General features: G+C 46.3%; 2 protein-coding genes across 2 annotated transcripts in view; both read left to right on the forward strand.

The window, feature by feature from the left end:
- LOC142563296 (venom metalloproteinase antarease TserMP_A-like) overlaps nt 1–867 on the forward strand; it is a 65,585-nt gene extending 64,718 nt beyond the window's left edge. The window contains exon 13 of the mRNA XM_075673850.1: nt 698–867. Within this exon, the coding sequence (XP_075529965.1) occupies nt 698–867 (170 nt within the window). The remainder of the gene's footprint in view (nt 1–697) is intronic.
- A 501-nt stretch (nt 868–1,368) lies between these two features.
- Nucleotides 1,369–22,905, forward strand: part of LOC142564868 (venom metalloproteinase BumaMPs1-like) — a 42,916-nt gene continuing 21,379 nt past the window's right edge. Inside the window, exons 1-4 of the mRNA XM_075676057.1 lie at nt 1,369–1,636; nt 2,969–3,141; nt 16,938–17,030; nt 20,817–20,955. Coding sequence (XP_075532172.1) covers nt 1,591–1,636; nt 2,969–3,141; nt 16,938–17,030; nt 20,817–20,955 — 451 coding nt within the window. The 5' untranslated portion in view covers nt 1,369–1,590. The remainder of the gene's footprint in view (nt 1,637–2,968; nt 3,142–16,937; nt 17,031–20,816; nt 20,956–22,905) is intronic.

Here is a 22,905-nt window from a genome sequence, read left to right on the forward strand (position 1 = left end):
TCCTAAAAACGTGCACCCTGTGCACCACTTACAGCACAGGAGGCAGCGAGCAAAGGCTCTCTAAAAACAATTCTCCACCTCTAAGTACGTGCTCTATGTTGATGCCGCCGAATATGGGAACAGAAATCATTACGTAATATCAGTCATTAACTCTCACGGCCAGGTCACTGCGGCCGCTTCCATTCTTGGCTCTTCCTCGGAGGAGGCGGAGGAATGGGCCATAGCCCTGGCCCTCACAATCCCAAATTCATCAGTTATTGTTAGCGACTCCAAAGCAGCCATACATACCTTCGCAGCGGGCAGGGTCTCTAAGCCAGTTCTTTCCCTCCTCTGGGCCCGTCCTTTCTATCAAACTGTGGCCTTAATCTGGACTCTCGCGCATGCGGGCCTTGCCGGAAGCGAGGTGGCTCATGCCAGTGCCCGAGGATTTACAGTTCTGGCATCGTGTCGGACATCGCCGAGGAGGAGGCGCCATTTACAGCGCGGGATCGGCTTATTACCTACCACGACATCTACACACACTATTGATTAGACCGCTTAACCTTTCCGCCACTCATGGGCAAATCCCCGCGCAGGTGTGAAGCTCGGTGGCGATAGCTGCAGACTCGCACCTTTCCCTTCCCTTACCTCCTCCACCGCATTCATCCCTCCATTTACCCTTCTGCCTCTTGTAAATTCTGCGTCTCTCGCAAAGCAGATTTGAACCACATCATTTGGGGGTACCCTAAGCACCCCCTTCCCCCTGTCCTCAAGCAAATAATATCTAGTGAGGAGCAGTTGGGGGCTGCCTTCCGCAGCTCGAGGCCCGACCTCCAGGAGGCCATCCTGGAGTGGACCGTGAGGATAGAGAAGGCCTACTTTAAGTAGTTCGTTCCCCCACCCTCTATTCCATTGCCCCCTTCCCTATGAAGAAAGATAATTAAAATTTTTCATCACCATCATCAAGCACAGAGTTTTTTCCAGAGCCATCTGCATTTCACCTTTCCAGTGAACCCTTAGAAAACGATGGTATATATTTGTACTCGAATTAAAGTGCATGATAAAAGACAAACTAGACAGCTATGAAGAAACTACAAAAGTAGTGCATAGGAACAAGGGCGTTTTGAAAAAGAATACAGTTGTTCTTCACGGGTACACCCATCATTCGCGATAGGTAGCACTTGGTTTGAAACCTTGCAAATCTGTAAACTTCAAGAGAATAAAAACTCCGAACAGCTGTCTCTTTGTGTAGGGTCCTGCATAATAAACGCGACAAGTCCTTCCGCTTTGATCGAGACATAGCAGGCTGAAGGTTAGATGGCATTCAAGGATTTGATGAATAACATGAGCTGTGTAGTCGCTTAATTTCTTAGTCAGCTGGGACCTTACCGCTGAGCTACGCTGAACTGCCACCCAGAATTTTGACTCAAGAAGTTATTCTTCTCAGTCTCCGTACTCCAGCAAGAGAGTTCTTTTCCACTTAAAGGACAACAGCCGGGGGCAGTAGAAGGTTGCTTCACACTCCACTCTCTTGAAATGTCGGCGCTCATCCACGAAGAGACTAGCGAAGTATAAACTGCGATACTTCAGCTGTGAAGGACTGCTCCGGTTATGTTCTTCCCTGTGCTGATATGTTTCCTGCTTCGAAGCGTGACAGGTAAGCGGTGCACAAACCAACTTACCCTTACTTGTGCTAAATAAATTGAAGTGGCAGTAAGGTGTTCAATCCTGTGTAGAGGGGAACACGTATTGATGCTCCTAAATACCACACTATGAGTTCAGACCAATACGCGAATAAATAATGCTGACTGTGGCTAGAACATCATAACTGTATGCGAAGCTGGGCTTCTTACGATCGCAGACGTTAATGTTTTTAAGGATAAATAGTGATAGTGGCGTACCCAAACGCCACTATCACATTCATTCGTTGGAACAAGAAGCAGTCCCAGAAACCACGAAGACCAAGCAAAAAGACCGAAAAAATAACGTCGGTTATGTGCCTTGTAATCGTCTAAATCTCCTTGCTTGTGCCCAGGATGGAGCACCGACACTCCTTATACCTTTATCGAGAATAGACGCTGTAAGAGCGCTTCTCAGTCTCGCCCGCACCATCACGTTCAGTTACTGGCGTACACCACAAAACTCTAACTGCCGTTTATACAGCCTCGATCCATCACTGAAACACAAATAACCTGCAATCATTTGACGACGTGACGCAACACTGCTGTGTCGGCAGTGGGTAGAAGTAGCATTCACTTTCTCCTACAGCAATCGTATTGGAATGGCTAACTCGCCGATGTGCGCTAAGTGCAAGTGTGAAGAGACCATCAGTCATCTTACGTGCCCCTGTTCTCGCTTTGATAACCAACGTCAGACTTTCCAGTGTGCCTTTAATAGACCATACGATAGGCCATTCACAGAAGCAAAGACCTTTGGAGCGTGGCCTCACAGTTCATTAGTCCAGAAATCCATTCGAGCGCTTCCTCGATACTCAAGACAACGAACTTGAGTGCCGGACTGTAGACATCCTGCACCTTACTGCATGTGAAAGTGGGGTATAAACTCATGTTTTCTCATTATCTTTTATTCCCCCTTCCCCTCCCTAGGTCTTGGGTAGCAAACTTGAATCAGTCTGGTTAACCCCCCTCCTTTTCCTACCTCCGTGCTCTCTTCTTCTCTGCTTGTCGTTTGTTTATTCTAGCTCTGGTTTCTACCAACATAAATGAAAAAAACATCACCTACAGTAAGAAAAAGACTGTTAGAGCTGCTGTAGGGCATTTAATACTAAACCTACTTTCCTGGAACAATCTCTTAGGTCACACAACGTAGCTGTAAAAAACACATACATTTAGACGCTTTGCATAATTAGAATGCACATTGTACACACCCTTTTGTCCTTAATATTACGGCTTCAGAGGGGCATTTTCCGAGTAACGAGCCATGAAGGAGAAGATAGTGCGTCCACTCTATATCACCCCTCGTTTCTCAGGAAAGTACCATGTGCGAACCGTCTACCCGATGATCCTGGAAGAACGTAGTCACGACGGGTCTTTGGTACTGCGCATTCACCACAGGCTGTCACTCCGCCTCACTAAAGTTTCGATTGCAACTGAAACGCTTCAACTTAGAAGCTATCTCAACGGCAAGACTATCGACGAAATTGTAAGTAAAGGTTTTTTGTTACAGATATGACATTCGTATTATTTCTTTATTTACCTTTCTGTTCCCATTTCTTGTTCCTATTCAGATTCATTTAACATTTCTCGCATTTGACACTCACTAACATTATTCACTCAAATTTTAAAGCTAGTGCACTGAATAAAGGAAAAGATGTTTAAAACAAAAATTTATTACCACCCAATGGGATCGATGAACGAATAGCAATAGAGCTTACCGTTTGAAGTTGTTACATCTTTTTTTAAAAATCATTGTAAGAAACTTTGGTGCAGAGGGAAATTATTTAATACCAATTGGCAATGGTATGCTGAAGGTCTATTACATATATAATATACTTGTCACCCACAGGCGCGAATGTGCTGGGTTTATTATTTTTTACTTTTTTTATGAAATTGATCTGTTTGCTTCTTTTTGTATTTGTCGAGTATCCCCTTCTTTTTTAAGGGGCCTTACGATGCGTCTTTTTAATTTGTTTATTAAATGTGTATCTGCAATTCGCTTCGTGTGCAGAACTTTGTCAGGCGCCGGGGACATCAATTAGCTTTTTCTTCTGTCCTTTCTTGTGAATGTATGGAAGTAACGAAAACAGCACTACTACCACTACTGATACTGCGACTATTACTTCTGCGCCTAGTACTAACTACGACTTTTACTACTACTACAAAAATCAGCGATTTCTTCAGGCATTGCATCTTTCCTGTCTATCACGCCGTCATCTTCATGCGACTACGGCTTCGGCTCAACCCACGCTTTACACTCCTCTGGCGTGGGAGCTACAACACAATTTTGCTTACCACTGTAATTTTGGATCTCACTCATGCCCAGCAGTACCGCACACTTTAGAGGTGGAAGTGCTAAAAACTGACCAACTGCAGAGCATGGTCAGTGTTATTTGCGCACCACTTGGATCGATGACTGGGGGACGAAAGAAAGAAGAGCAAACTGTCAACTGGTTTGATTTGCAGGAAGTCAAGTGGTTACATAGATATGTTAGGCGGGCGACAGTTGCGTAGGCCATTGACATGTGTATCTTTGGTATGGTCATTTCGAATTTATCTTGCTATTGCGAATAAACGTGTGCAAATATGTACTCTTGATTGCACGTGCATATTTTATGACGTCTTTCTAGTTACGTTACATTTATGTATGTATACAAACCATTTGACTTCCTACCAATAAATTAAGTTGAAAGCTTGCGTTTGTGTCCGTCGTTCCCCAGTCATCGTTCCATCTGGTGTGCAAAGAACACTGATCACGAATATCCACCAACTAGCCCAACTTAGGACCCTTCTAATTGCAAGCCCCTGAGCCTTAGCCATTTGTGCAGGGTAATGTTCCGCATGTAGCCATAGAGATATAAGACTTGGGCATGTATTTCAGAAGTCAAATCAGGAAACGGTAGCGAAAAAAAGTGGGTTGTGAGCTTCCTTAAGAGCATTGTATTTGAAAAATGTTAGTGTTGGTGGTGAGACCCTGTTGTGGCCCGAGTAAGCGTTTTGTGACTCGGTGGAAACACTGAAGCTTATTTTTACAGTAAAGCATTCGTAAGGCTTATCCGCAGGTTTTCAGTTTCGTCATTAATGGTCGAGTTAGCCGCTGTACCGCAGCCTATTGTGTTATAAGCACGTGTCCCATTTGGCGCCATATGCATTGTTGTTTGGTAAGTTCAAGATTGCGAATCTAGCCTAGCATTTTCTGATCGACGCCATATTGCGCTATTTACCGCAAGGCACTTGTTTTTTCTCACCGGGCATAGCGGCGTCCGCGAGTGAGTTTGTGCTTATTTCGGATCGCTTGTGACTGCTTTATTAGGTGAGAGTTGACGCAAGGCCTACCAGCGTACTAGTCTGCGGCCCTACTCAATAAGCCTCTAGCGCCCAAACGGCATGAACAACCTTACGACTCCTTCCTTCATGGAACTGAGCGCTGTGAGATGCTTGGTCTGTGGCTCGCATCAAATAGTAGGAAATTACGCACGAAATGCGAAAGCGCAAAAATTTCATGCATTGTTCATTGCGGAAGCAGCTAATGGTCTGATGCGATTATTGGCATTGTGCCTTCAAAGGCAAGAAGCCAGGTCTCAAGCACGTTGTAGCGTTTTTCCTCCGAAGGCATATAGTCCTTACCACATCGTCATAGTTGTCACGATACTGTCGTCGCTCTCATTGTCGCACTTCTGCTTTTGTCGCAAAGATGTTCGCTTCGCTGAACAATTGCTTGACTCGCAGATGTGTTTTTCTCCCTGTGAACTGCTTTTTCTGAAAGCCAAGCCATGCTTAGTGCCAAGAGGGCCACAACTTCTTCAACGTTACAGTGATTCTGGCGGCCTGTTGGCGCTGCATTATTTGTGCGCCTGTGTTTGCGTTGTGTGTGAGTCTTGGTTACCTTCTTCTGTCCCACATACTATTTCGCGCTTTGCCTCACGTACTGCACTACCAACTAGCCTATTAGTCGCTTCTCAAATATCTATTGCATCAAATATCTAATGTCAGGGTGGTCAACTATAGCTAGCTCCGCCTTGCTACCCTACATGGAGGAAAGGCTAGAAACAGAAGGAACAAAAGCAAGTACAAAGAAGGCCTCGAGCATATTCCAGCCATATTTGACACCGTTCTAGAACTATTACGTAGGTCTCCAGACCTTACCAACTTCAAAAGCGCGGACACAGTGTTCTGTGTCATGTTAATTGACGAGTGTGAACCTGCGACGTTTTTGTGACCGTGAATGACTGGCTGACTGGCTCACCCATCGTTTTGCGCTAAAATGCAGTAGAAGGGGTGATAAGTGAGCTCATGTCTCCCCTTCTAGCCTAGCCAATACTGCACATGACGCGGTTAGCACGGTCCTGTTCGGCATTTCCTGAAGGTAATCTGGAACAGACGCAGACGCTAGGGAAGTCAGCATGACTTGTGCCTTCGTGTTCACTCTGGTCTCGCGTGCCCAATGTTGGAGATTGCGTGATCACTTGTGTCGCAAACGCACTGAAGATAGACAGCACGAAGGACAATTTAAAATTATGCGGTTTTCCACGCCAAAACACCTTTATGATTATGAAGCACGCCGTAGTGAACGGCTCGGGAAAGTTCGACCACCTCGGTTTCTTTAACGTGCACCTAAATCTAAGTACACGGGTGTTTTTGTATTTCGCCCCCATCGATACGCGGCCGCCGTTGCCGGGGTTCGATCCCGACATGTCGTGCTCAGCAGCGCAACACTAAAGCCACTGAGCAAACACGGGAGGGGGGAAGGGTTTTTTGCTCGCTGCTGTAGCCAAGATAGATAGATAAACTTTATTAAAAGAATAATCAGAAAAGCCGCTAATGGTCGGGGCCCTTAGTCCAGGGCTCCGCTGGCTCTTGCCATCTTCTCAGCTCTCTTAATCAGCTTGAGCTGGTCGTCGAGGGCCGAGCTGGACAGCAGTGCCTCCCATTGCTCCCTCGTTATGTTCGTGTCTGGGTGTTCTATGTTGTCTAGTGTGCACTCCCACGTAATGTGGTATAGGGTTGGTGTGGCCCCACACCATGGGCATTCGTCCCTGTAGGCTGTGGGGTGTATCCGATGTAATATGTGTAGGTTCGTGTAAGTGCCTGTCTGGGGCCTACGCCAGGCAGCGGCATCTTCTGTCTTTAGGTTTCGATGGGGTGGTGGATATCGCAAGCGACGCCCTCTGTGGTAGTTCACGATGGCTGAATACTCGAGGTCGACAGGGTTCAGGTCTTCTGCAGCCGGCGTTATGAGTGCTCGGTTATGTACGAGTCCTCGAGCTGCTCTGTCGGCTTGCAGGTTGCCCGTGATGCCAGTGTGACCCGGTATCCAGATGATAGTTTGGGTGGCGAAGTCCTCAGAGTCCTCCTTGAGTATTCTGGCTAGGACTTGTGCAGCAGGTCTTCCAATTCTACCCTGTAGGAAGTTGCGGCAGGCCTGCTGGGAATCCGTGAGGATCGTCAATGGTTGATTTGCGTGTAGGCCCTCGCGGATGGCTAACGCGATGGCCAGCTCTTCGGCTTCCGTAATCATGCAGGGGCGGGTCGATGCCGCGGAGGTAACGTGGCCTCGGTGGTCGCATGCCACTGCAACGGCGCCCTTGTTGTTCGTCCCATACATGGCGGCGTCCGTAAAACGGGCCGTTGTACTGAACCTGAACGCTTTCTCCATGTACTGGGCCCTTGCTCTCCTCCTGCCGGAGTGTAGGTTAGGGTCCATGTTGCGTGGTATCGGGGCAACGTGAAACCTGTCCTGTACGTGACGAGGTATCAAGCAGGTTTCTTGGGTTCGTGTTGTTATTGCTGGGAACCCCAAGGTTCGTAGGACCTCGCGGCCCGTGCGAGTCCGCGCAAGTCTCTGTTGTTGCGAGACGTAATGGGCTTCTGTCAGTTCGCTGAGGGTGTTGTGCAACCCTAGCGCCAATAATTTTTCAGTCGATGTACTCATCGGCAGGCGGAGAGCGGTCTTCAAAGCCATCCTCAAAAGTGTGTCGGCCTGCTTTGTCTCGGACTGTGTGAGGTGGTAGTAAGGCAGGCTGTATGTGATTCTGCTCACCACCAGGCTACTGACCAGTCGGAGAGTGTCCCTTTCCTTCATGCCTCTGTTCTTGGATGTTACGCAGGAGATCATGCGTGATACCGCCTTGACACTGGTTTTAAGGAGCGCAAGGGTGTGTGTGGCCCACTGGTTGGACTGCAGCCACATGCCCAGCACCCTCAGCAATGGCTTCTCTGGTATGAGGCCCCCGTTCAGGCGTACCTCGAGTCTTCTTGTTGGGTCTGTGGGCACTGTGTGGTTACCCCGGCCTCGCCAGACTCGTATAAGCTCAGATTTCTCGGGGGAGCATTGTAGACCCCGTTGGCTGACGTAATCGTGGATTAGATTTGCTGCAGTTTGCAGCCGTTCTTCTTTTTCAACGAGGGACCCTGTTGTGATCCAGAGCGTTATATCGTCTGCGTAGATTGCGTGCCGAAGACCTGCTACGTCCTGCAGTTTGCTTGCGAGACCGATCATGGCAACGTTGAACAGCGTGGGAGAGATGACAGCACCTTGTGGTGTGCCCTTGTTGGGAGGGTGGTACACTGGAGTCTGGATCTCTCCCATCTTCAGCTCCGCCGTGCGGTGACTCAGGAAGCTCTGAACATACTTGTACGTTCGCTCGCCGCAGTTGGTGTTGGCCAGTCCTTCTAAGATTCCTTGGTGGCTGACGTTGTCGAAAGCCCCTTTGATGTCGATTGCTAGGATGACGTGCTCGCCGCTGCGGGAAACGTTACTGAGGACTTCTTCCTTGATTTGAAGTAGCACATCTTGTGTGGACAGGCCTGCGCGGAAACCGAACATGGTGTCCGGTAGGTGTTTGTTATCTTCCAAGTGTCTCTGGAGTCTCGTGTTTATAATTTTTTCGTACACCTTGCCGAGGCAGGACGTGAGCGATATGGGTCTGAGGTTTTCAATTGCCAATTTCTTGCCCGGTTTAGGGATCATGATTATTCGTGCGTGTTTCCACATCGCCGGTACCGTACCTTGTTCCCAGTGTTGGTTGAGAAAGGCCATGAGCGCGGAGATAGACTTGTCGCTCAGGTTTCTGATCATCGAATTCGTGATTTGGTCCGTGCCCGCCGCTGTGTTACGGGTGGTGGCTGCGATGACTGCTCTCAATTCGTTTTCGGTGATCGGTTCGTCCATTAGTGGGTTGGGTTGTCCTGTGTAGGGTGTTCTACATGGTTGTGTGGGAGTGGGATCTCCATAGCTTTTGGTCTTGATGGCATCGATGAGGTCTTGTTGGCTGCCTGGGTAGGTGTGTAGTAACCGTTCCAGAGCCCTGTGTCCTTCTCCTTTGGTTTTGGTGGGGTCCAGGATGGCTTTGAGGATATTCCACGTCTTGGCCGTGTCTAGCGTGCCACCGAAGGAGTCACAGAATCTATACCAGTTCGCTGAGGCGAGTTGCATGGCATATTCTTCTGCTTCCGCTGTTATTTGTGCTATGCGCGTCTTCAGTTTCCTGTTATATTTCTGTTTTTTCCAGCGGCGGCTAAGGCCCCTTTTGGCATCCCATAGGTGTAGTAAGTGGGGATCCACCTCTGGGGTCTCTTCCGTTCTGGCGATTTCCTTTGTGTGGCGTTGTTTATGTCGACGGAGGTTGTCGCACCAGTCTTCCGGGTTCGTGATTGTGTCGGCATCCTGTTCTTGGGCTTCCCTGATTTTGCGCCAGTCAGTGAGTTTAGCTGTGCCGATCTGCCTGCGTAGGCGTCCAGTCTGTAGTGTTATGTTTAGTATGTAGTGATCGCTGCCTAGGTTTTCGAGTGTGTTGAGCCATTCGGCTCGCGTGGTTTGAGTGATGAAGGCGAGGTCGGGAGTGGTGTCGCGTATTATGCTGTTCCCTTCCCTCGTTGGTATGTTCGGGTCTGTGATGAGTGTGAGGTGACACTGCTCAATTAATGTTTGTAGCTGGAGACCCTTCCAATCCTGCCTCTGGTACCCCCATAGCGTGTTCTGAGCGTTGAAGTCGCCTATGATTACCAGGGGACTGTCTAAAGCAAGGCGGAGGGTGTCCCCAAAGAGTTTTCCTATGTTTGCCCGCATTTGGCTGGAGGCAATAAATGTTGAGGATGAAGGCGCTCTGTTTCTGGTTGCCTTTGTATATTATTTCGAGAAGTACATGTAGTATGTCCACGTCGTCTATGAGTTTGTGTTGTATGGTTGTGATGTTTCTGTCTACTAGTGTGGCTACCTTCCACTTGTCGTCTTGACTTGTGTGGTATTCTTCGTAGCCATGTAGTGTTGGTCGGGTACCGGGCTCTTGTAGGGCTATGACCCCCGGTGGCTTTGAGGAATGGGCGATCAATTGTGTCAGCAGCCCTTTCTTCCTCCTGAACCCACGGCAGTTCCATTGCCAAATTTCTAAGTTTTCTTTGACTTGCCTGTATGGTCTAGGCATTGTTGGACGTTGTGGTCGGTGACGTTACGATTTGGTTCGGTGCTGCTACAGGTGTGGCCTTGTAAAGGTTCTGTCGTAGCGTCTTCCGTAGTTTTATGGAGTGAAGCTGGTTCCTAAGCTTGCTATCTACAGTGGATTCCATGTGTTTTATTGCTGCATCTGTGTGTTGTATTGCAGTCTGTGTTATTTGTTCCAACTGGGCGCGTGTAGCGTCCATGAAGGCTTGCATCTGGTTGCGGATGGCATCGACATAGGTTTGTAGGTCGATGATGTCCTTGTGCGGAGCCATCTCTTGTGGTATTTGTGTGAGCTGTATCACTTGTTTGAGTTGTCTCTTTTCTTGTGTGAGTGTTTGTATCTGTGCGCGCATGGTGGCGAGTTCCTGTTCCAATTTAACAGATAGTGGCGTCTGTGGTTTTTTATACGAAGGGGAGGCTACTGCTGCCCAGCTTACCTCGTGTACTTTGGTGGTAGTCCTCTTGGGTGAGGCTTCCTTGGTCTTTCGGTGGTGCTGCTGGGGCCCCTTGTCTTTGAGTGCCGCGGTGGCTGGTGCTGCCTGCTCTCCTTGTTTGGGCGTCGACCGAGATCGCCGTCTGGGCGACCGAAAGTGAGACCAGGGGCGAGAGCAGGAGCGGGACCTGGACCTTGGGTTGGAACCGGACCGGGATCCGTAGATGCTCGGAGACTCCGAGTAGTCGGAGTCTTCCCGCTCGGAGCTGAACCATCGCGGGCGAAGGTCAGCCGCCTTGGTCGACTGAGTGACCGGGCGGGGCTGTCGTTGGGTTTTGGGTGTGGTCGTGGAGGTAGGCTTCCATCTGGGTGGAATGCGCTTGAGCTTGCTGTTGCACTCTGTTGCAGCCGTGAGATGGGCCCCTCCGCACAGGGCGCACTTCGGAACAAAAGTGTGTCCGGCGTCTGGGTTAATGTGGTTGCAAACGTTGCACGCACGAACCGTTGGGTTGGGGCCGACGTCTGGTCGGTGTCCGGTGATTCTACAGATGGAGCAGAACTGCCTTGTCGGCTGGTAGTCTCGGCAAGGCATCTCCCCTCCGTAGTAATAAACAAATCTAGGCACCTGGGGTCCCTCGAAGTGGAGTAGGGCTGTCTGGGATTGTCCGAGCATACGGGCCCGCACGATGCGGACGCCATGTGTGCGGACCCGAAGATTCGCCATAAGCTCTTCTTCGCCGGTGCCTGCGTCGATGCCGTGTACGACACCTTTAAGCAGGCCCTCGGGTGTTGATAGATACACCTTCACAGGATGTGATCGTCCGTGAAAGGTGAGGCTTACAATTTTCATGAGGGTGGCCGCCGTGGCGTCGTGAGGGGTGCTCACGATGATGATGTTCGAGCCGTGTCACAGGCGGACGATGAAATCATCCCCCTTGCAGGTCGGCGCACCTCCGGTGGCTTGGACGATCGCCTTGGCCACCTGGTGGGTCTGTAGTTTTCGAACTATGAGGCCCGGGGTCGGGCGGATAATGATTTTCATGTCAGTGCGCGGGAGTGGAGGCGCGCGTCGGCGAGGCCTGCTCCTTGCAGCCGCGTCTTCAGAAATAGGTGTACCGGCTCCGCGCTCTTCGCAGGTAGCTTGCGACGTGGCTTTCGTGGCGGTGGCTGGCGCCTGGGTTAGAGCTAGCCCTAACAGTGTGGCTTTCGATGGCGGGGTTTGCTCGACTGGGTCTTGCTCACCAGTGGATTGTTGTTTTTGAAGACGGCGTTTCCGATGAAGGGAAACGACCGTTTGCCACTGAGATTCTTGATTGTGGAGCTGCTCCGAGAGGACGGGAGACGGCCCGGGCAAGGCCTCGTCAGGCAGGGGTCTCGGGTGACTCTCGGATACGACTTCTATGGTTTCAGTGTAGGTGGGTTGGTGGGCAATGGTGCCTGGGTTTCCCGCGATCGTAGCGTTCTGGGCTGGGTCGCCCCCACAGCTCACCGTAGAAACGGCGGCTGCTTGCGGGTCTCCGAGCTCCCGCGCGCCAGCGTTCGGTGTTAGGGCTAACCCTACCGTCGGCGTGGCCGAACGAATAGGGCTCTCGTTGGTCTTAAAACTGCGGCTCACCGAAGTTGGGTTCCGTAGAATCCCCTTGATGTTTAGAAATATATTCCGCTGATCCCAGTGGTACCAGAAGATTTTGGACGCTTGGAAAATTTGAAATCGCGGAGCCGATGCAAAGCACGTCTGCACGCTTCGAGCTTCTTCTTCTTCCTCTGCTCTAGCCACTCTTCATCGCGCGAGTGTCCACGGCCATTGTGGGCCATCTGTTCATATGTGCTTGCGCACGCGCAACACCAGGCTTGTAATTTACTTAGTAAGCGATTGTATGCTGCAGTTTATAATTCTGATAGAAGTGTGACTAACTTCGCGTAGTTCTCCAACCATTGGCTATCGAATGAATTGTTCACCTTTTGGGCGAAAATGTAACTTTTAATTATTTTGTCCTGTGGACAATGTACAGCTTCAATATAATCAATCAGTGGATAATAGTATTAGGCCACGTAAGTTACACTTAAAGGGAAGCTGAAGAGTCTGTCGAATTCAATAAGGCGCTCATATACGGATGCGGGAACCTTATCAACCATGAAGGTAAAATTTTGGGGGGGATTTTTCACTTAGGAGTGACGCAATCGTCGGTTAAAATTGCGCTGTAGCTCCGCCCCCGTCGAGCGCCGCGCACTGCTGCTGACGCTGACGATGCGAGCGGAGACCGGAAACCGCGGCGTAGTGACGTCAACACTGGTGTTCCGCTCCTTCGCAATGTCCGCGACCGTGCCTGACCGGGCTTATTTCTGCGTGCATGCCCTCCTAATCTGCTTCGCTCGACCCTACATTCCTTTGTTTGTGTCTATATAGGAGTGGTAGTTGACGTGCGCAGCATCAATTGAACTTGTAGGCCGATCATGCCGGCGTTCTGTGCAGCCTACGCTTGTACGAACACCAGCGGCCGCGACAATGTTTCGATGTTCCATTAATTCCTGCAAGACAAGAAGCTTTCAACTAAGTGGGAGGCTGCTGTGAAGCGAAACAACTTCAAGCGCTCAAGAACAAGTGTTGTGCTCTAACCACTTCCGTGACGATTAATACCGGAGTTTATCAATAATGCGTGCTTTGGGTTCTCCTAAAAAAACTTTGCCCGCTGAACGGAAGGCGCATGTTTATCTCCCACCCTTGACGCAGGTTTCATCGCCAAGCGCCGAGAATTTTCTATTCGCACGTGTGTTGTGAAACAGCCTGCATGCAGCTACCATAACGCAGTGCAAGCGTAAAGTTTGCTTGCGTTCGAAAGCCTGCTCACGCCAAGACGCTGCGCTCCCCCTTCTCTCGCACACATAGAGAAACCGACCATCTCACGTATCTGACGGAATTCGCCGGTTACGAGTAGCGTGCGGATGGCGCGCTGATGAAGGTTCTATACTGCAGGTGCTACAACAGCCGGTAAACTTTTCCCGCTTTTAAACCGTCTGTGTAGATTGCCAACAGCTTTGGGGCAGCGCACAAATGCCGAAGATTGCATCACCGCTTAGGTTCTACGAGGAGGCATGCAGGAACATAACACTGCAGTTGTTTGCCCGAAAACGTACTCACTGGAACGCGGAATGCAGCTTAGCAAAAAACATACTCGCCAAAGAATATTTCCAACACAAGGAGATGCTAACACTTCGCCTTCGTTCGCGTGGAAAGCATTGCTTGCACCAGCATTTTTTGCTTCTTGGAGAGGCCGGCTCTTCGCACTCGGCTCGTACATGTAGGGAGTAAAGTATAAACCCCTTACAAGTGATCTTGCAAGCGACAGCGACAGTGCGACAAGCGTGGTGATGTCTGTCGCGTTCACTCGTCGCCCGCAAGCCGAACTCCACGCGAGCGACGGCTTTCAGCGACGACTTTCCGGTATGAGGGCAGCAATATACGCGCCAAAACTAGCGTGACGCACGCTTTATCAATTTAAGTTGATGTATTTTACTGAAGAAGGACCATAAAGTATTTATGAAGGTCTTGCACTAGGTTCTTGTTCTTGCACGAGTAAAATTCAATAGTTTGCTCGTTCCGTGCGACAAACAGTAGTATTTGAGTTATGTACATCCAGTTTCGATCGGCTTCGCACTATTGGCTAGTCGCTCATAGCATTTCCGGGCGACGAGCGACGTGTTCTAGGTTTCTAGAAACGAGCGATCGAGTGACAACACCGAGCGATCTGTTCAAGCGACGGCCCGTTTTGTCGCTCGAAGCCGTCGCCCGTAACCGTCGCGCGCAAAATCGCTCTCGTGGAGTTTGGACTTAACGCCGAACTCCTCAGAGAAACGCAAGCTCTCGAAATTTTCCATGACGGTCTCAGCAAAACACCACCAAACTACCTTGAACCGTGCTTCCTGTGTAGCGGCAGCAGTCGGTCCGCACGAACACCATTGTTGACGTCACGAGGCGCCCTACCAATCACAGGCGAAAACGCGGCGCGCGAGCTGGGCGTGTCTGCTGCTGCACTTTTTGTCGAAATAAAGTATGTTTGCGCTTTCTTTCGCTCAATTTCGATGCGATATTCAAATTCAGAGAGTTGGAAACCACGACGTACTGCTCCTCTCATTTTTTCTGGAAACGCTTTCAGCTTCCCTTTAAATATATATTGACAATACTGATAAGAAAGGCAGTGATACACAAACTAGATGGCTTCTGAGACCGATTTTACCTCGACATGTCTAATCTTTTTCTAATTTTGGCGCCACTCTTGGTTCGGCCATTACATCAACCCTGCTTGTAAAGGCGCCGTCTCGGCGCTAGCTATAATGGAAGTGAACTCGCGGCAAAGTAAGGTTTAAGCTGAGACAGACACACAACGCCGGTGAGAGCACGCGAACCAGCGGAGTGATCTCGTAGTTAACATCATCAAGCGGACTCAATAACGTGTAGGGTCCTGCGTAGCGAAGAAGCAACTTTTCAGACAAGCCGATGCGGCGACATATTGCCCATGTGATCACAACGGATCCAGGAGGAAAATGGACGCCCCGATGTCGGCTGTCGCACAGGGTGTTCTCCGCGTTTCGATACTGAGTGAGCCGGGAGCCAGCAATCTGTCGTGCCGTGCGAGCCCGGGCGAAGACGTGTTGAACGTACTCAAGTGTTCTTCTCGGAAGGAAGCCGTATTTCGAATGGCAATGTAGGTTGGCGGCCGAACAAGAGGTCAAAGGGAGAAAAGCCAGCAGTCTTATGGCGGGACGAATTGTAGGCGACGGTCTTGACGTGTAACGTGTTTTTGTGATCACTGTGGCTGTCACAAACCTACACAGACACCATTTCTGCCAACGTGCCGTGCCATTGAGATGCTCCACGAATCCGCTTGTCTCCAGGTCATGGGCAGCGGAAAGCTTGTATTCGGCAGAACAGGAGCGAAGTTGCTCTTCAGGAACATGGTACAATGTTACAGTGCAACGAAGAATGGCACTAAATTAAGACGAAAAAAATTTGTCCTGTCGAGGTGAAATCGGTCTCGACAGCCATCTTTCTATCGTCTATCGTGGCACTTCTTGTAAATAATATAAATATCTCTTTTATGAGCCTTCCGAAACCTAAAAATTTTCTTACACTGACTTACCCAGATGTCTTACATCATTAAAAACCTGCATATCACATTCAGGAATACATCTACGAGCAAAACGAGAAATGTGCACTCTGAGGCACACTTACCTTATTGCAAAATGCTGTTAAGTCAAAATACCTGCGTTGCATAAAAATGTGTCTTGAATGTATAAACTGGCTAATAAACATCTGTTAAGCCATCTACAACGCGGCATTATTATGGCCTTAACTTCAAGCTTCACTATGCGCGTTGCAAGCTCAATGCCTTTCCTCCGAAAATTGATGATTCACATTTATCATCCCCTCAGTCGGCCTTGGGTACTACTTTGTAGTATTGTATTTTATAAATCATTAGTCACAATTATGTTTTGATTTGTTACTGCACAGTATCCATATTGTGTATTTACATGCGTTGTTAAAAGACACAAAACTAAAATGTGATATGTTTTTTTATTTGCTTTATCCTTGGTGAAAATTTCACTTTTTCAGGAAAAGCCCCCTCAAGTAGGCTCCAGTGCGGTCCATAAATTAAAAACAAATGATGCCACTGCAATTCTACCAGGAATTCATTGTCGTAAACTAGATTATCGCGTAAATGTCACATGATGGGACGCCATTCATTAATGCATGTGTCCAGAGAAAATATATGCTTACTGAATTATGAAATTAATGGCTTTATTTTACTCTTTCATAGCTCCGCTCAGGCAGGATTGCACTAGCTTCGCGATTTCAAGCAAAAACAATTCGAAAACTACCGGAAGCCAGGATAACTTGCATTTGTAAAAGTGAACAAAGTCACGCTCTTAGAGCTATGCTTGGGGCTACTATATACTAAGAGGCAATCTACAGAGTATTCGCACGTCGCAGTTGAACGTAAATAGGTGGAATAGGTGTTCCAGTAAGATAGTTCATGTTTTGGTTTTACCACATGCTGATGGCAGACGCCGTGAGATGAATCTTAGTTCTGTAAGGCCGAATTTTCATTTGCCGTAATATTTAGCTATGATGAGAAGGATGTAAGAGGACAAATTTATGGGCTCCTCGCGAGAAAATGGTGTAATACCCTATGACTTTTGAGAAATGATCACAGCGTAGGTTATTTAGAAAGCCTACCATTTTATTCTCAGCTCCTAATGAAACCCTTACAACCAATAAAAAGTAACGTTTGGAGAGAGCAAATGAACTAAAATATGAAGTTAACACCACCTATTGATGTACTGTTTTGATAGTTATTCGCTCATTTCAAATCGTCTAACATTCCGGCGTTCTGGCTTGCCATTACTTCAGGTAAATGGGTCTGAAGTCCAAAAAACCTTGTTTGAAGATAAAGACAAAATCGCTACTGTGTCCCTCATCAAGACTTCCGAAGGCTTTAGAGTGGTAAGACTGGGTATTTTGAAATCACAGTAGCCGTTGAATTTGAGTTCCAGAAATTCTATTGAACCATGTGGTGCCATCGATAAATAACTGTTTATTGTTCAAAGCCCCACTAGTCCTTATTGTCATCTAAATTACTAGTCTGTAAATTTTGTAAAACTGGACGACTATACCAGATGCTGTGTTCTGCATTGCAAATTCAGCAAAAATTATTAAGCTCATTTTCAAGATTATGGAATTGTACAGTAAGACCTGTGCTTCGAGTTCTTATTATAATGGATAAATAATAAATATAGGCAACAGAAAGCACGCCACAACAAGACCCCTTCTGTGCTACATGCTTACATAAGCAAGGAGTAATGGATACACTGTCACCAGGATTGCCTTTCTTTTTGCCTGTAACACTTGAGGTATTTTTAGGTATTTCTTTAAATTTTTATTTGTGAATTCAAAATACGTTTAAGCTAAGGTATGTTTGCCTAGTAAGAAAAGTGATATTAGTGGAGGGTTCTAAGTTTATTTCTACTATGGGCTTTAAGTCAATGCAGCAATTTCTTTGAGAAATGAAGACACATGGGAACATAGCACGATAACGTCATTCTGTAAACGAACTAATTCTTTTTTTCTTTGGAAACATTTTAGGTTTGACCACTTCTAGCGTTTCTCACAAATAAGTTAAGCACTAGAGAAATGCTCATCATCATTATCAGCCTATTTTATGTCCACTGTGGGACGAAGGCTTCTCCCTGCAATCTCCAATTAGCCCTGTCCTGTGCCAGCCGATTCCGACTAGCGCCTGCGTGTTTCTTAATTTCATCGCCATACCTAATCTTCTGCCATCCTGGACTCCGCTTCCCTTCTCTTGGTACCCATTCTGTAGCCACAAGGTTCCAACGGTTATCTAACCTGCGCATTATATGAGCTGCCCATCTCTATTTTGTTCTCTTAATGTCAATTAGAGTATCGGCTATACCCGTTTCCTCTCTGATCCAAACCGCTCTCTTTCTGTCTCTTAACGTTATGCCTAGCATTCTTCGTTCCATCGCTCTTTGCGCGGTCCTTAACGTGTTCTCAAGCTGCTTTGTCAGTCTCCAAGTCTCTGACCCAATGTCAGAACTGGTAAAATGCACCGATTGTACATTTTCTTTTTCAATGATAAGGGTAAGTTTCCTGTCCGGAGCTGACAATGTCTGCCGTATGCTATCCAAGCCATTTTTATTCTTGTATGAATTTCCTTCTCATGGTCGGGGTTCCCAGTGATTAATTGACCTAGGTAAACGTGCTCCTTCCCAGACTCTACAGGCTGAATGGCGATCCTCAACTCTTGTTCCCTTGCCCGGCTATTCTTGATTATCTTTGTCTTCTGAATAATAAACTTCAACCCCACTCTTGCACTCTCTCTGTTAAGGCGCTCAATCGTTTGTTATAAATGGTCTGCAGTATTGTTCAATATAACAATTTCACCGGCAAACCGAAGATTGTCGAGATATTCGCTGTCGATCCTCACTCCGAAGCCTTCCCAGTTTAATACCTTGAATACTTCTTCCAAGTATGCAGCGAACAGCATTGGACAGACGTTAGCATTGGAGAGAAATGTTACTCAAGCGCAAAGACGTAAGAAAGAGATATAGTGTACATGACGACATCCAATTCATGAAAGGTATGTACGCATCTCGCTATAGAAGCACTTCTTAAAAGCGCCCATCCATAATTTAGGAAGCACTGTTAATAAAGAAGAAATCAAGACAGGTAGATAGACACACGTGTGTCTAGTTTCGGTCGCGTTCGTCATTTCTAGCGCTGTTTAGTGCCCTATAATCGGTGGCCAATATGCCCAAGTTTGCGTGCTGCCGGTGCTGTCCTATTGCGAAATGACTTAAATCACTGAGATTTCACACTCAATAGTGCGACTGTATTACTCTTGCTTCAGATAAAAGCCACCGAAAGCTTTCATTTCACTTTGCTCCCTACATTAGAACTCTGAGTACCTTCTGAATAGATGATATCGAGTGCCGAATTCGGCTCCTGGCTTAGAGAAAAATTAGTTTGCATTTAAAAAGAATAGCTTCTATGAAAAGTTCTCATAGCCAATGTATCCTAGGCCGCTAGGATAACGCCCGCATGTAATGGTGGAAATTGCACACATCCTGAATAGGCTAAATCTATAAATTGATGCGATTTAAGTTGGCCGATAAAGGCAATGTTAGCCAATGCATTTGCAATGCATAACTGAATAGGAGTTGAAAATATTGGGACAGGCGATTTGCGCGGCTAGAACGGCGTTATAAATAGTTGAATGAAATAAATATGCAGACGTAATTATGTCAAAAAGAACCCGACTCTGACCGTCTAACCAGGACAACGCGATGTCTGCTATATCCAAGGAGCGAAAAGAAAATTTTTCACAAGAGAAAAACAAACAAACTATGAATTTATCTTTTAAAATCGACACTTGCACTTTTTGAGGGGACGGCGGCTGCTTGGAAACATCTCTTAAATATTGTGGGGCTGTGCATATTTACGGGTAGGGTGTTTGTTTTTATATCTGGTGTCCACCTTTTAGCACAGAATGGGTCTAAACGAAGCTGTACAATACGGTTTACTGCACAGAAGTAATTGCATCGACTAGATCTTGGTTACCCAAATACACTCAACGTAACGTAATTTCTGGAATAATCGGGCGAAAGTTAGAAAAATTGAGCTTCTTGACGTTTATCTCGCTGTTTATAAAATACATGAAATATATACAGTTTTTTCATAAAATTAGGCGCCCAGAAATTACATTCTTTACTCATCCTAATTGACAACGCATCCCATTTCCTAATATTGTGGAACGTTTCACACTATATTATTAGGTTACTGTTCTTCCAGCAATGTGCCCTAGTATATAACCTGTAGATAGATAGAAATAATGTTTTCATAAAGAAGGACGTTTTCTCTTCTGAATGTGATAATACAGTAATACTACGTTTATGTTCAAAGTTTATGTTCAAACTGATGCTACCTCTAACACTTTCGGAACCGGCAGTTTTGTGCAGCCAATGAGACTAAACCTCAAATTTTTCTACCATTATACGCATTTAAATGACCACTTCAGTAATGTTATAGGAAACCGAACCAGAACACTTGGATAACAATAACAATAGCACTAGAAAACAAAAACACATCCCCCCATTTCTAACATACAAAACCACCGCAACTACCGTTATTTAGTAACGTGGCTTTCGACGCAGCAGCTAGCATATACAAATTCGTATGTTGAATGTATTCATGAGTTTATATTTAGTACATTTGATGCTGTATGCATTCTTATTCAACACGCGAACCTACATTGCACATAAAGAAGAGTAGAATAGTGAGATTGTGCATGACATTATGTAAGCAATGAATGGTTTGTGTATTATTACTTGTCCGGAAGGCTACAATTAAAATATTCTACGCAGTGCCACAAAAATGAATATTTGTTGCAATGCTCCGGTTTTAAAGCACATCAAAGCCTGCGTAACTTAACAGTGTCTTGCGACTACTGTTTTATTTCACTCAAAATTTGTAAGGGAAACTTTACAATTCTGTGGGCAGCACACTAGCAAAAGCTCTTGAACAATTCTTTTATTATTAGTTGAAACCGCATTTTCAGCCTGACTAATACAAAGGTAGCTATCAACTCTGGCTATTGATGGTATTACTTAAAGAAGACTTTTGTGTGTGTTGATGTTACATTGAAGCACCAGTAGAACAAAACTGATCAAAATTTAACACGTAATGAGAAGTCTTGTTGGCGGCATGCAGACAGGATTGCTGAACCCGAGTGAAAGAATAGAGCCTGCTCCTTATGAAGCGAGACATGTTTCCGGAGGCCTACCGCATGTTGTGCAACCAATTCAACGACCTCTAGGGTCAAGAGAGGTTACACTCGAAGAAAGAAAAGGTAGGTAAGGTGTAGTGACTGAAGAGCTGCTTCCGAGATTAGAAATAAGGCATTTAAAGAGATCGAACCGAGCAATGAGCAACTGTTATTTGTTGCACAGTGTAGGTAGAAGGTAAGGTAAGATGCGTTAAGTGGACATAGCAAAGTATTGCAGTTACACACAGACGTTTTACGTTGCTTGTCTGTTTCGCATGTTTAGAGCTACTTGCACGATAGCTGGAAATACTCGAAACATGTTTGTATCGTGCGTGTAGGTGTTTGCTGGATGCTGACGCTGGAAGTTCATAGAATAATATAATGTCTATAAATTTTCTATTTTCTAGATACAATAATTTCACAGAAAGCAATAATGCCCTAATGGCAAAAGAAGAACCAGATGCACTACATATGGAAATTTAGAAAAAAATCATGAAGAGGCGAAATACTTGTGGAATTTTAAACGACTTGTTCTTTGCGAAATGAAAAAAAGCCGGACAACTGTCGCACACGATAATTGAAGAGTGCATCACTACTCCTTGGCGTATTTGCCGCGCTATTTGTTGGTGTTACCTGTACGTGTATATTAAGATGAACATGCCAAATTTTTGCTGAAACAAATAATTGATTTCTAGCCTTCTATTCTTGTGCTTGAATGTATTTTCTAGAAATGCAGCTCCTCCGCAAATTGTGTTCGTGGTGCTTCAGTTGCGGTATATACTAAACTCTGACAAGGACTGTGCATCTAAGCACTATAATGGGACTCATGTCGATTTTAAATATTCACAACGCTATTGCTAGTTCTGTTACCTGCAAGAACCATGAAATAAACATCATAAAGAGGCAAAAATGTGGCGTTGGAGTAGACGTACCATAATTTGTGAAATGCTCAACTACCAAACATCAAATCTCAACAGTATCGTGCGAGCCTTTCAGTGTTCTATGATCACCCCATGTGTCTAAAGTTAACTGTACGTTTGTTATGAGATACAGTAGACCAGTTCACGACGTGCCAATGGTGGTAGAATAAGGTGAAGCCTCACATCATATATTCTAGAAATTGCTAACAGAAAACCACTTTTTTTATTGGATATAATGCAGTTTCATAAAGTTTGCTTTCATGAAACTAAACATTTGCACCTTTTCTTTAAACTCTGAAGTTTAAAGAAGCTGTCCATCATTCACGATATTGAAAGGCAGATGTGCAAAAGCGGACCAAAGTGAAAAATAAATAGAAAGTATTGTGATTGTGTTGTCATTTTAGTTCTACATGTCTCCATCGTTGCTTAACTGTCTTTCGTTTCTACAATCTGCCGATGATTATACACTGAATGTCTATTGCCACAGTGAACTCTGGCACGAATTGTCAAAAAAAAAATTAGTGAATAAAAATTGTGAAGCGTGAAGGTAGCAGCTGTGGCAATAAAAAGTCGTACAAACCAAGATGCGTATGTACACTAAGTTTATGGGAATAACTAATGCTGAAATATGTAACACAATGTTCATCACTGTGAAAATACCGCTAATCGCTCAACAGAAAATTCGCAGAAGTGACGTGAAGAATGTAAAAGAACGTGTAGCTTGAAAGCAACAATTAAAAGATCTTCCGGCATTATGGTCACATCTCCCAAAAAGACTGCGACGTAGTTTTGAAATATCACCGACACAGCAATTTATAACACTACAGGGTCGCAATTGCGTTGTTATGCATTTTCCGATGCTATTCCTTAAAGCCCTTCTTGAATTTCTTCAGTGGTCTAAGCGACGCTCCACCATTGTTACCAATGAGATCAGCCGGTCCGAAACGGTGTATGATAAGAGTACCATAAATCAAGCTGAAGGCATGGCTACAGTACCGTGGCTCTTGTCTCTGTTAAGACATCATTATGGGGTAGCACAACGAGTCCTACGCCAATATATTGCAGTGATTTCTTTCGGTCAAGTCAAAGCTTTTCTTATCTACCACTCACGACC

The sequence above is a fragment of the Dermacentor variabilis genome, chromosome 11 (assembly GCF_050947875.1).
Source record: "Dermacentor variabilis isolate Ectoservices chromosome 11, ASM5094787v1, whole genome shotgun sequence".
Classification (NCBI taxonomy): domain Eukaryota; kingdom Metazoa; phylum Arthropoda; class Arachnida; order Ixodida; family Ixodidae; genus Dermacentor; species Dermacentor variabilis.